Here is a 13,344-nt window from a genome sequence, read left to right as displayed (position 1 = left end):
GTTGGGGTGGGAGCAGGGCAGGGGGTCAGAGCCTCCTAGGTTGGGAAGACAATTTGGGTTTTACTGCAGAGTTACCATGTGAGACACTTCCTCCAGAGATTGCAAGGAGAGAGAAAAGGAGGTGAAAGAACCATTTGCAAGTGGGATTTGACATAATAAAAACCAACTCTCTTTGGAATATCCTCTACAGGCCCAGTTAGAGAAGGAACAAGCCAGCTCCCGTATTATTCCTAAATGAGGAGTTTCTATGGCTCCAGCACCCCTGACAGAGCAGGGACACCTCCTCTGCTCTCTCTGGTCCAGGGGCAGGAAGGGACATGCACACAGAGCATCTGCTGCTCCACTGGCAGTGGGGATGGTGCAGGTAGGGTGTGTGCTGCTGAATCCCCACATGCACCCTAAAAACACCTTGGTGAATGCTGCTCACAGTTCCCAGGGGCTCCTCACCCTCAAAGGAGACACTGCTTGGTGCTTTCCCTGTGGTTTGGGAGCAGCAAAGAGGGAAGGAGGCTGTTGGGGCAGGCAGGGAGAAGGGACCAAGGTCTCCAGGCCTTGGGGCATCACAGCTAAAAACCCCTCAGAGGAGGGATGAAGTTTTCCCCAGGCACCTCTCTCCTTCACACTGCCACCTTCCAGAAATTCAATGTGAACATGCAATGATTTGTTAGAAGAGGGGGTTGGAGAAGAAAGAAGAAAAAAAAAAAGAAGGGGGGGTGAGGGGAATCAAAACCTGGAGCAATTTATGCACCCTGTCAGCATTCAGCTCATGGCACGGCAGTGTTGTGCTGCACGTTTATTACAATCTTCCCAATAACACAGCAGACAATTACTATAATTTGTATTTTTAAAGCCCCAGTTCCCTGTGGACCAATGGCTCTGGTTTAAAGAGTGGAGAGGAGCAGGTGTCACAGGGACTTCATTACATTTATGAGCCTTCCAACAACGGCACACTGAGCTCTCTCCCTAATGCTGCCACACACAGCGGCACCTTGCACTGCTGGGAGCCTCCACCACCAGCAATGCCAGGGAGGGCTTTTTCTCTCTTTTTTCTCTCTCTTTTATTCCTTTTTTGGACTATTCTTACAAGGAATTGGTGTGTGTTAGGGCAATATGGGTTTCCTGCAGATCAAAGGGGCAGAGGAGGTCAGGCTGTGGGAAGGGCAATGGGCAGAGCCTGTGAGGGGCCAGGACCCACAGACAGCATGGAAAAGCAAAGCAAAATTTCATTTTTCTTAGCCAGACAGGTGGGACGGGCTCAAGCTGCTTATCTATAAATAGGGGAGATCCCATTTCAGGTCACATTTGTCTTTGGGAGTTGAATATCATGTGAGCTGGCATGCAGGCTCCTCACTACACCACGGCACCTCAGAGCAATTCCTCCCATTGCCTCCCATTCCTCTTGCAAGCCAGGATCAAACACCCTGGGAAGGCAGGGGCAGATTCAGTCACCACATGGGCAAAGGGGACAGGAGCCACCTAAGGCAGGTACAGACCCACAGGGTCGCAGGTTTCTCAGGGCTGGAAGGGACATCTGGTGACCCAACCTTGCTAAGGACCAAAGAATGGAAAAGCCAAATAAGCTGCCTTGTTTGGCCTATTCTACAAAAAAAAAAAAAAAAAAAAACCCTCCAAAAACACCACCAACAACTCAAAGCAACCCAACTCCAAATTTCTAAATTATTGGGCATTTTCCCTATAGGGAACACCCCATTGCTTGTTTAGAGACCCTGACACAGCCCCACTGCTGTGTTTTTATAGTATTTCATTTATATCACCGTTGGGATGGGGTGTGCTCTGTGCTCCCAGATTCTCTTTTCTACCTTCAATCTCCTTTTTTCAGCTTAAACCAACATCAGGATCATCCTCCAAAATCCTCATTTCCCTCCAAAGGGCAGAAACACCAGGAATAAGATCCATTATGGAGCTCAGCCCCTGCTCCTCCCAGGCAACCTAAACAACTGGCAGAGCCCTGACTGTGCTTCTGGAGCCTCTGTGATATCAGGCTCAGATGCAGGAAGGTTACATGAAACCATTGTCCTTTATTGTTGCCTTCTCAGCCAGAAGCCCTCTAGACAGATCGTTTTAATGTGAAATTTCAGGTCACACAGTGCATGTTTGCAGTCCTGGAGACCAACAGGCTATTTTCATTAGCTCTCTCTCTTGTTCACATAACAGCCAGGCTGAGGAGCTGTCTGGATTTCAGTCTTATTGCTTTAACTCTGAATGAAAACAAAGCAGCCCAAAAGGAAATCTGCAAATAAATTATTGCTGCCAGATGCCAGTCACAAGCACATTAGTCTGGCTGGAAAAGACAGAGGTTTATTCCACACCTCCTCACCTTATGCATGGGTTATCTCTAAGATTAAATCAATATTCGCATCTAGCAAGTTTCCTAACCCAACACTACAGGAGAGGACCCTATGCTGGGTCTCAGGGTACTCCCTTCAGGACTGAGATCAGTGGTAGTCGGGGTAACCTTGGGAATGTGACTGCGTCTCTATTTTCCCCTTTTCCCCCTCTTTTCTCTCTAAAAGTAAGAAATGTCCCCTGTCCTGTTTACCCTCACTAAGAAGCTCCCTGACATGAACAGAATACAAGTTTTAATGATAATTTGTCAATGCTGCAGACTTAAATCAATGATGTTCAGACAGATAAACTTGAAAAAGAGTTTAACCTGAGCACAGTGTGAATTTTAACAGCCAGATTCTACAGCCCAGGTCTTGTTCTGCTGCCAAGACAGCAATACAGCATGGATCTGAAGTTTCATTTTCTGGAGTACCTACAGGGTTGACATTTTCTTTTCCCTTCTTGTCTTAATACACATTTCCTTTGCATTGGAAGCCCGAGGAACATAACAGAACACAAACCCACTGGGAGCCCAGCACGTGCTGATGCCCAGGTGTGCCTGGGCTTCGACAGCTCTATGCAAATCTGCCATTAAAGGCCCTGCTGAAATTCCCCCCGGTCAGCAGTAATACTTTATATGTATTCAAGAGCACCACGGAGCTCAGAGAAAATAAACATGCTGAAAAACCCTTCAGCTGGACAAAGGGAGGTGAGGATTCAGCAGGAATATTTATTTTACACTGAAAGCAGCAGAGCTTCCATTGGTGCTCATTTGTAGATGTAGCAAAATGCCAATTGCAGGAAGTAGCATCTGAGCTTTAGAGGGACAGACAGACTCACAGTGCCTCTATTTTTAGTTTTTAAAACCCCCCCAACTTATGTTTGCCTAGCAGCAGAAGGAAAATGCCAGAAGAAATGACTTTTTTTTCCTACAGAATTGTTGAAAAGGGGTTTTCTGCTTGGTCCTTCCCCTCTTGAGGATCCAAAGAGTCCCTGCTTTAGCTCCTCAAAGGAAAAGGCAGCAAAACTGCCTCTCAGTGAGGATGGGTTTGAATGGCCTATCCTGATTTCTCCTCCCTTTTGTTTCTTATGAGGAATTCCTCCTTGGCTGTTGCAGGCTGAACACAGGTGGAGAGACCTGGATCTGGGTCTCCAAATTTCTCCCCTTTCCTCTCCATAAAGTGCCATGGCATCTTTGTTCATTGCAGAAAATGAGGAGGATTTTGTCCTGCTGGACCTTCTCTAGCCAGGAATTTTTAAAAAAAATAAATAAGGGGTGATGGAGGAAGAAATACTCTTGATCAGCAGTGTGCCTCTACTTTTTAAAAAAGGCTCAATAGTAGCTCTCAGCTGCTATTTTATAACCACACTCTGAGATTAGAGGGATTTTTTTCCCTCTCCTTCCTTTAGGGTCTTCCTAGCTGCTTGATTTAAATCCTCCTGACGTTCCACCTATTGTGAGTCCTGTTCTCAGCTGAATAAGCTCCCATCTGCCTTTTGCTCTGACTGCTTCCAGGAAAGGACACCCTGCACGGTGTTCCCGGCTCCGAGTCGGGGAGGGGGGAGGATTTTGCCTTGACATGTCGAGATGCAAACCCACAGCTTGTACCCACCTCGAATCTGACACTCCAGCTGTGTCACAAACATCCTCCTGAAGCCGTGCTGTCACATTGCATTTGCAGAAAGGGTCCAGCCCCCCCCCCAGAATCACCCAGCGCTGCGAGTGAAGCGCTTCCCGAGCGCTGCCGCGGTGGCAGCAGCATCCTCCACACTTGGGGGAAGCAGAGCAGAAAAGCTGCTCCTGAGCATCACATCTGACACAGGCGCAGCTGCACCGCTGCCTCCACAGCTCTGACAGCCCAGCATTAGGCTGGCTGATTGCAGGGGCCGTGGTTGGAGTTGACACACACCTTCCTCTCCACTCCTGGGAAGCGCCACAGCGCGCAATCCCAATGCCGGCGAGACCCGAGTGGCTCCGTGCGTGCCGATGGCTCCCGTGCCAGAAGAGGAGGGGTAGGGAAGAGGGGGGGGGAAATAATTGTAGTTCTTCAATCTCATTGTTTTCCAGCTCTGTGATAAGCCAGCTGCCTTTTCCATGAGATTATCCTTGGGTGGCACAATGTGGGGAGATTGATGAGATCTCTGCGAAGGGGACAGCAGGGATGGGCTCTGGTGGCCCCACCACCATCCACCCCACCTGTCCTGACAGCAGTCAGCCCTCACCAACAACCTGCCTGCTACTCAGCTGCCTCCCAGCTAGATCCCAATGGCACAGGAAAATAGATTTGGGAGGCAAAGGTTCATTTTTGCCACCAGACACCACGGTCCAGGACGAGCCCTGGCAGCAACGTCTGGGCTCAGCTGGCTCCATGCAGAGATCAGCTCTCCCTAGCACTGCAGAGATCTCATTTCAAACCTGTCATGGGAAATTTTATCCCATGCCTGGACTTCTTTAGAGGCAAAAATAAATAAGTAAACGTGCCCCACATCCCGTTGTCCTTCACCGCTGCGCATCCTGTGGATTACGAGCTGTGACTGGCATGAAAAACTACATTTAAATACAATATATATTTATGAGCACACAGAGAAGTGCAAGCATGTGCACACAATGCAGATCCAGAGGTTAGAGAGTGATCAGGACCTCTCCCCCCATGAGGTAAGAGGGCTGCACGCTCACACAATATCCAGGCTCCCTTCAGACTCCCCCTCCCCATTTCCTCCTCTCACCTCTGAGCCAGGCACTCAGATAAAACACAGATAAGCAGAGCAGAGGATTGCAAGAAATGGTTAAATATTCGTGATGTGCTTGTTAGAGACAGAGCACCAGATGAGCGCCAGGTACTGGGAATGTTACCTTTTGTAATCATTACTTTATTAACATACGACAATCTTATTAAATCTAACCTAAGTGCTTATTTGGCAGGTTCAATAGAAAAGCCTTAATTGAGCTCATTTTAAATATAGCAACAACTGCTTACTCTGCTTTCTAAGAAGGTGTGAGCTTTCCTGGCGACACCTGCATGCAGCTGACAGCTTGTTAGGGAAGAAGGATGTTTTTAAGTGTGGATTTTTGCTGGTTTGGAATTTTCCCAGGGTTTGGTTTATCTAGGGATACAGGAAGAGTTGGTAACATCAGTCACCTAAGGAAGCTTCCTCATCACCCAGGTGGGTCCATCCACTCACAGGAGACGGTGCCTGGCTACTGAAAGGCCAAAATAGGACAGGAAGCACCATTTATGCAGTGAACAGCCCAGTTCTCTGCTTAATTAAAGCTTCCTAATCTGCTGGCAGTGAATCTGCCGGGAGGTTTGACAGCCTTGGCTGTACCTCTTTCATCAGCCACAGCTGCAGCAGTAAATGAGTGGCTGTGTTGAGCCCCGGGAGCTGTCCAGGGTGCCGGTGGGGATGAATGACTCGCTTGTCCCTTCCAAAGGCACCGCAGCTTCACCTGGTGTTCAAGGGGCTCCTTCCGACCAGCCGGCGCCTTGGAGAAAGAGCCTATTTTAACAGGGCTGGGAGTGACCTAAATACCCACATCTGAGCCACCCTTGAAGGATGGCACCGGAGAGGAAGGCAAGGATTTAAATATCTGGACTCCAAGCCAAACTTTGACAGCTGGAAGCCCTCCCTGCCCGGATTCACTGTACAGGAGGTTTGGCTGGAGCGAGGACACAGAGATTTCCAAGTGCTGCCCATCACTTTGTGGGCACCCGAAAGGCTCCATTCCCCCAGGAGCAGCTGGCCCAGAAGGAGCTGGAGCACATGTGGCCCTTGTCCCATAGCCAGCTCATGGGGTGGAGGGTCCATTGTCCTAAAAATGTCCTTGCTTGCGTGCCCACCTTGATGCGTGTGCCGTGCAGGCCGGCGGCTCCCTCGCAGCTGCTGATCTTCTCTCCACAGGTCCACCTCTGGCTCAGCAGCTCACCCCGAAACTCATTTTCTGGGCAGGGAAAGAGGAAAACAGGGTCAGGACCCAGAGTCAGCCCAGCCTCCCTCAGCAGCACCCACCAGACAGAAATGCAGTGTTTATTCCCTGCCTGATTTCTTTAATGGCCATACAGATCCCTGAGGGTCTCCATGCCCTGAGCAGGACCCCAGGTGCTGTGCCAAGGCCAAGAGCCCAAACCATAAAGAATTTCCACCCTCAGCCTACCCCAAACACTGCAGCTCTGCTCAGCTCGGTCCTCAGTTGGAAAACACAGTGTTAGCAGTTGAAAATTAACATTGAAACACTGGGATAATTCAATCTTAGGGTGATGTACATCCAAGATGGTTCTTAAGATAGGTGGCTGTCAAAGTCCCCTTTATGTATTTATCCTAAAACAACTTTTCTGAAGCCAAGAGGGCAGCTGGGGGGACTTTTCTAGGTGTCACAGGAGAATCATTTGTGTTAGAGACTCCAAACCATGTTTAAAGCACTTTCCCTGGCCTGGACCTTCAGAAAAGGCTCAAGGCTTGCAGAAAAAATCCAATAGTTGCTGAAATATTATTCTGCTTTGGAGAAGCTCTGAGGAAAGGGAGTGGGGAGGCACAGATGGTGAAGCAGATGATGAAAACTAAAGAAAATGAGGGAAAGAAGCTAGAAATGGACAGAGGAAAGGAGAACAGAGGGGGGAAATATCAAATAAGAAGAAATAAAGATGTTTCAATAGCACATTCATAGGTCAGCACTGCCTGCCTGCTTATCTAAAGCATTTCCCTCAGCATCCTTCATCCATCTGCACATTTTAAAACAGCAGCATCCTCTATGGGATGCAGTAAGGGAAGGAGCAAAGAGAGGGTTAAACTGTACAAACAATGGATCCTGGATAACCTGAAAGATAGCTTAGAAGATTTTTGAAAGGATGAGATGTCATGAGACTCAACCACAAGGAGGAAAAATTAGCAGCACGTGCAGATTCATCCTCTCTGGGCCTGTTTTCTAATGTGAGTCCAAGTAAAAGGTGAATCCTGGAAGCTGCTGTGGCTAAATCTGGCTCAAAGTGCCATCTTATCCTTGCCAAAGGCCCCATCCTGATGTCCCATGACTTCATCCCTTTAAGCAAGAGGTGAGAAAGGACTGAGTATTGGGGCAAGGAGCCTTGGCCTGGCTGAGGGGGTGTTGGCCACAGCAGCTCAGAGCCTTCCAGCCTGCTCCAGTCCCTCTGCCCAGCCCAGTTGGAATGGCCAAGGCAGCTCTGCCAACACTGGAATCAGATTTCCTCTATTCCATGCTGCTTAAATGCATCTGGTCTCCAGGGAGGATCAGCTTGCACTGCTGGCTCTGCCCTTTCCACCTCCCTCTGGATCCTGGCTTCAGCAGAAACGAAGCTCTCTGCTTGTGTGAAGGACATGTCTGTTAACCCCTGCCTGGGCCACCCACGAGCAGCTGTGGGATAATGTTTTAAATATGTTTTTCAGCCCATGGAAGGTAGATCCCAGAGGGAGCAGCATAATCTGGGGTCCCCTCCTGGCACTGAGGTTGGACAGTGATAGCTCAGAGCCTGCAGCACTTGCATCCACACCCCCTTGGAAAATTACTGAGATGCTCAGCTGGTCTGGTGGATCAATCCCAAAGGAAACCAGCAGCTTTCCCCCACCACCTCCCTCCTCAGTGCCATCCACCCAGGCAGGACTGGAACACACACTGGAGTCTTAGGCTGCTTTTCCCCATCAACATTCATGACAAGCCACCACCATCTTCTGCCAAATGAGGCCCTTCCCAAACCTTGAATCTATCTGTCCTCCTCTGGGGTATCTACAGCTGTGAACCAAAGCATTGCAAGTTGTGTGGAATCCTGGTACAAAACAAGTTCATTGAAATGCTTGAGTCACCATCATGCAACCCCAAACAAGATGATGTGGAACCTTGGGAGGGAGACCACAGCAATTTGGAGTGTTACTCAGACTCCTGTGTGTTTTACTTCACATTTCCAAAGAGAGAAGAAACCATTAATTTGGCAGGAAAAAAAAAAAAAAATTCACCCTCTAAAGAATCACAGAAAAGTCCCCCCAAAAATAAACACAACAAACCTCATAGGAAGCTTTGGGGTGAGGATGAATAGAAAATGAGGAGGGGGGTGCCTGGTGGCAGGCAGCTCTCACACATGGTCTCACAGTGCCAGGGGAGCCCCAGCTGCAGCCCCACCCCATCCCCAAATCTCTGCAGAGGTGACACCTGCTATACAAAGTGATGGGGTGAGAGGAAGGTAGAGAAAACATGGGGGGGTGAAGGCTTCCTTTCCTTGTAAGATGCATCACTGCATATTCAAACTGAAAGACTAGAGGAAAAACATATCAATCTTCATTTGTTCCTCCAAGAGTAAGAAAAGAAAAAGGAAGGGAGGAAAATTTTTCTTCATTTTTGTTCAGGCACATTTTTCACGGGAAAGGTGAATCCTGAGTTAAGGAGGCAGCAGCATGCTGAGAGCAGGCTGATCCTTCAGCATCCCCCCAGACAATGTGAGCCCTCTTCTCAGAGCAGACACTGCAGCAGTGTCTGGGATCAGAGGAAGCATTTTGTGGCCCCAACTTTTATATGATTTTTTAAAAAAAATCTCAAAACCAAATTTTTCATCCTAAGGTACTCCTGGGCTGCTGCACCCCTCTGCACTGCTGGCTCTGCCTGACACCCCTGCATTTTATAGAAAACAGGAAGAGCAATTTTTCTACATGGCTAAATAGTGATGGGATAAGGAGCAACAGCTTAAAACTAAACCAGAGATTTAGGTTCACTGTTAGGACGATGTTCTTTATTCAGAGGGTGGGGAGGCCCTGGCACAGGCTGCCCAGAGGAGCTGTGGCTGCCCCTGGATCCCTGGACATTGGTTGGACAGGGCTTGGAGCAATCTCCAATCATGGAAGGTGTCCCTGACTGCAGAGAACTGGAACAAGATGATCTTTAAGGTCCCAACCCAGCCCATTCTGTGTTTCTGTGATTTTGCAGTTTGTTGCCCACACATACAGCTCTGGAGAGCACCAAGTGAATTCACTGCCCTGCACAGCCCCAAGCCCCTGGTGCAATGAGAGCTTTCCTGCTGGCAGGTAACATGAGCCTCATCTTTGATTTAAGGCCTCAGTCTCAGCTCCAAACTGCAGCACTGAACACCCTCACACAGCCCCAGGACTCAGCACAATTCATTGCCCCACGCTCCTGCCCAGCATTTACCAAGTAAAAACCCCTCTGAACCAGCACCCCACGCACCTCAACCTTCCCACTTGCAGGAACAGCAGCTCTGCATCAGGGTGCTTTTTTCCAAAGGAAAGGAATTAAAACCTCTGTAGGAATCAGAATACACTGAACAAGTAGAACCCAGCTTCTCCAGCAATTCTCCTCCATTCATCTCCAATGCCAGGAGGGTTGGTTTAGCCCCCTCTCAGGGCACAGGAATGCTGCCTATTCCAGGCAATTATCTCTGTTTACTGCAGCAGGGCTGTGTTCAGGGCTGCAAATTTAGCTTCCCAAACACGCATTTAATTTAAGATCTAATACCGGATGTTAATTGTATATTGCACAGTAAACGACTGATCATTAAAACATATTAATTGAGGTTTAACAGCTGTGTAATAGATATTACATCTCATACTTATCAGCAAATATGATTTAATAATTAGTTAAGATGGGATGTATGGATGGGAGATCTAGCATGGCTGGCTGGATTGTGGATTACTTTGTTCATTTGCTAACTAAAGATAGTTTTCCTTATCACGTTTAGGGAGGAGCTGGGCAATCACCAGGGAGATCATCAAATGTTTTGGGTTGGAAAGGACAAAGCTCATCTCATTCCAACCCCCCTGCCAATGGCAGGGACACCTTCCACTAACCCAGATTTCTCCAAGCCCCATTCAACCTGGCCTTGGACACTTCCAGGGATGGGGATGTTGAGCATCGGCGTTCTCCCGTGGAAGAAGTCCCAATGTGTTTGTAATCTCTATAAAAAGAAAAATTAAGGGTTCATGTGCAGTTTCCCCCTAAAAGCTGGGGCTGAGCTGTGGTGACCCAACCCTGTCACTGTGTTTGCAGTGCTCACAGAGTTTGCTCGTGAGCTCTCTGCTCCTCATCCCTGCATCATTCCCAGCTGTGGCTGCTCTCAGGCCAGCACAGAGCCAGAGGGTGCCTTGCAGCACTACATGGCAGTTCAGAGACCCAACAACTCACTGCACCAGTGAACTGCATTTGTGATTCCACTGCCCCAGCAAACACACAGTGCTGGCTTAGCCTACCCTGCCGCCAAACCACATGCTGTGACGTCATGAAATCTGTGATGCACACTCTGACCTTTTATTTATTATAAGGAAGGGTTTGATTTCAGTAGGAACAAGCCTTTCTAGTGCTTTCACTGCCAAGCAGCCCCCTGCAGCTTGTGCCTTGCTGACACACTGAGCCACTGGCTCAGCACCAGCACAGCTCCGAGGTGCTCAGTGCTGACAGCCAAGTACAACCTGCTCAGCTCTGCTGGTGCTGGGGCACAGGACACAGGAGGGGAGCACCAGACTGTGCCAAGGGAAAGAGGACAGGTCACCACCAGCACCCTGCTGCTGCTTCCCCATTTCCAGCCACAAGAACCTGCCACTCTCCTTCCAGCCATTCCTGCAGCCCAGGGAGCATCCCCTGCCTGGCTCTCTCCTCCAGCACTGCCTGAAGCACAAGTGACTCACATCCTCCTTCCCAGACCCTGCCACCTCACCTCTGGGCTCATCCTGCTCCTGATGCTGGCAGCTGTGTTAGCCCTGTGCTCACCTCAGCCCTGCCAGCTCATGCTTTGTCCTGTCATACCTGACACCTTTGCATTCTCTTGAACTCTTTGTCAGGTCCTCGATGGGAACAGGGAATCACCCCTTTGCTACAGCTCCAGGACAGGACAGTGAGCAACTAGTTGAATCACAAAAAGATTCAGATTTCCCAAACACAAAAACATGTTGCAGTGGGAAGAAGCATGGAAAACTGCTCCTTGGAGAGGGAGCAAAACCCTCAGTGCTGGGGTTCATTAACAAGCTCAAAATCCACCAGGAGCAGGGTACAGGCATCACCCTGCCATGGGAGCTGCCATCCCCAGACCCTGGTGATGGCTGTGCCACCCTTCACCTGGGGTCCTTTTTCAACCTCTGCCCAGCACCTCTGTACAGCAAATTGTGCTCTAGGGAAGGACCAACATTCCCTCCTGTTCCTCTGTGTCACCCAGGGCTGCAGGAGCTGAAGCCCTGTGCACCTACAATGCAAGGGGAGCAAATGAGGCTGCGGTGTCTCCTCATTAGGAGCAATATTCATGCTCCAGTGTTCACGGCCAGTTAATAAGAGTTTTTTATTAGAGCCTTTTTTCTTCTCCTACCAAGTGGCAGCAGCACAGCACTCAGCAGCAGGACACAGCAGAACGTATAAAAGGAGGTGGTTTTCACTTTCCATCCTTGAACCACTTGTGTACTCTTCAGAGAGGAACAAAAGCCACGTGCCCACAGCTCCGCTGCTGTCTGCACGGTGTTCTTAAGTATTGATCAAAAAGATTAAAGAGTGAACATTGTTCAACATCCCATTTTCCCCCAGCTCCGTGGGGGAGCTGTCAGAGCACAAAGCTGCTCAGAGGGTGGCGAGGGAGGCCACCAACAAGAGGGGAAACAAAGCAATGGGGTTCTCCACCACAGAATCCTTTTGGTGTTTCCAAGACCCAGGGCAGCAGCAGGGCCTGGAAAATTCCTCAGCCAATGTGGACCCCTTCAAGGCAAGAGCAAGACCTGAGTTGTGGATTTCTCTGCCTCCTGCTTTTGCCCTGCCAGCCACAAAGTGTGAATGTTCCTTCTGCAATTGAAGGAACCTCAGTGAGACAGCTGATAATTCCTCCCCAAACATACCTGAGCCTGATGAAAATATAAAATAACAATATTAAAATAAAATAAAATAACATGCAAACCCCAGCATATCCCTTCCAAATGATGAACATCATCATCCTCCTTTCTGCCAGGCTTATTCACAGCAGGGACCCCTCCCCAGCATCCCTCCTTTTGTGCATGCAAAGGGAGCCCCTCTCAGCCACACTCATCCAGGCGTGCCCAGAGCGTGTGCAAGCAGGCGTGTGAGGTGTCAGGCATGCAGGAGAGCATCTCTCAGAAACAGGATGTTGCTTCTTTCTTCTTGCACATTTCCCTCATTATTTTGTTCTAATTTGCCTTTCCTGGTACCTTCTCTATTCAACAAAAGCCAAATGCAAACGGCGTCCCTTAATCTCCAGAACAGCAGCTCACTGCTGAGAAAATAATATAGATGTAACTTCCAGCATCACACACTTTCTTTTCCATTTATATGCAAATGCCGACCTTTCACCCAAGCTGTCTCAAAGAAGTATTTCCTTAAAAATGCAAATAGCATGTTGCAGGCAGTTACTCTGGCTGAGTCTTTCTTGTATTATTATTATTATTTCTTTTAACCTTACCAGCACTGTAAAACACAACAGCTAAACTGCACCCTGGCAATAATTACTTTTCATACCAAATTGAAAGCCTCTGTGGAGCCAACGTGTCGAAACACCAGCAGGAGAATTCAGTGTGGATAAATTCTTGGAGATGCTTTTGGACAAGCCTGTCATGGACCAGTGGGAAGGAAGCAGCCCCAAGAGAGTTGCTGCTGAAGGAAACCACCTGATGGCTCAGGATGAGGTGACAAGGGTCTTGTGAAACCCTTCCCATTGTGCTGCTGATCAGGAGCCCTCGGGAGTGGGGAAACAACCTGTGTAAGGTGGGGTGAGAACAGGAGCAAGGAGTGTGTCCACTGGCAGGGCAGGTGTTGGGCAAGGATGTCCTTCCCCACCTGAGGAGGTCTGGGATGACCTTCAGGGCTGTGTGTGCTCTTTGTGCTGTACAGAGGGGCTCCAGGGCAGCATTAGGACTGTGGGCCTGAAGATGAACAGGGAGAAGGGTGGTTGGAGAAGGGGCTGGTGAGGAAGGAGCTGCGAGGAGGAACGAATGAGTCAGGGATTTCAGCTCTGACACTCCCCCAAACCACCTCCCTTTCTCCCAGCTGCTGGGACA

At 49.1% G+C, this 13,344-nt stretch overlaps 1 protein-coding gene across 2 annotated transcripts in view; it reads right to left on the bottom strand.

Annotated features, from left to right (window-relative positions):
• MYT1 (myelin transcription factor 1) overlaps positions 1–13,344 on the bottom strand; it is a 64,909-nt gene that overhangs the window by 36,430 nt on the left and 15,135 nt on the right. For both annotated transcript variants that reach the window (XM_066561463.1, XM_066561464.1), the window contains exon 2: positions 6,186–6,286. In XM_066561463.1, the coding sequence (XP_066417560.1) occupies positions 6,186–6,286 (101 nt within the window). The remainder of the gene's footprint in view (positions 1–6,185; positions 6,287–13,344) is intronic.

Source organism: Molothrus aeneus, chromosome 17 (assembly GCF_037042795.1).
Source record: "Molothrus aeneus isolate 106 chromosome 17, BPBGC_Maene_1.0, whole genome shotgun sequence".
In the NCBI taxonomy this organism is placed as follows: Eukaryota; Metazoa; Chordata; class Aves; order Passeriformes; family Icteridae; genus Molothrus; species Molothrus aeneus.
Note: the sequence above shows the minus strand (reverse complement) of the source record. Positions and strands in the feature narration are given on the sequence as shown.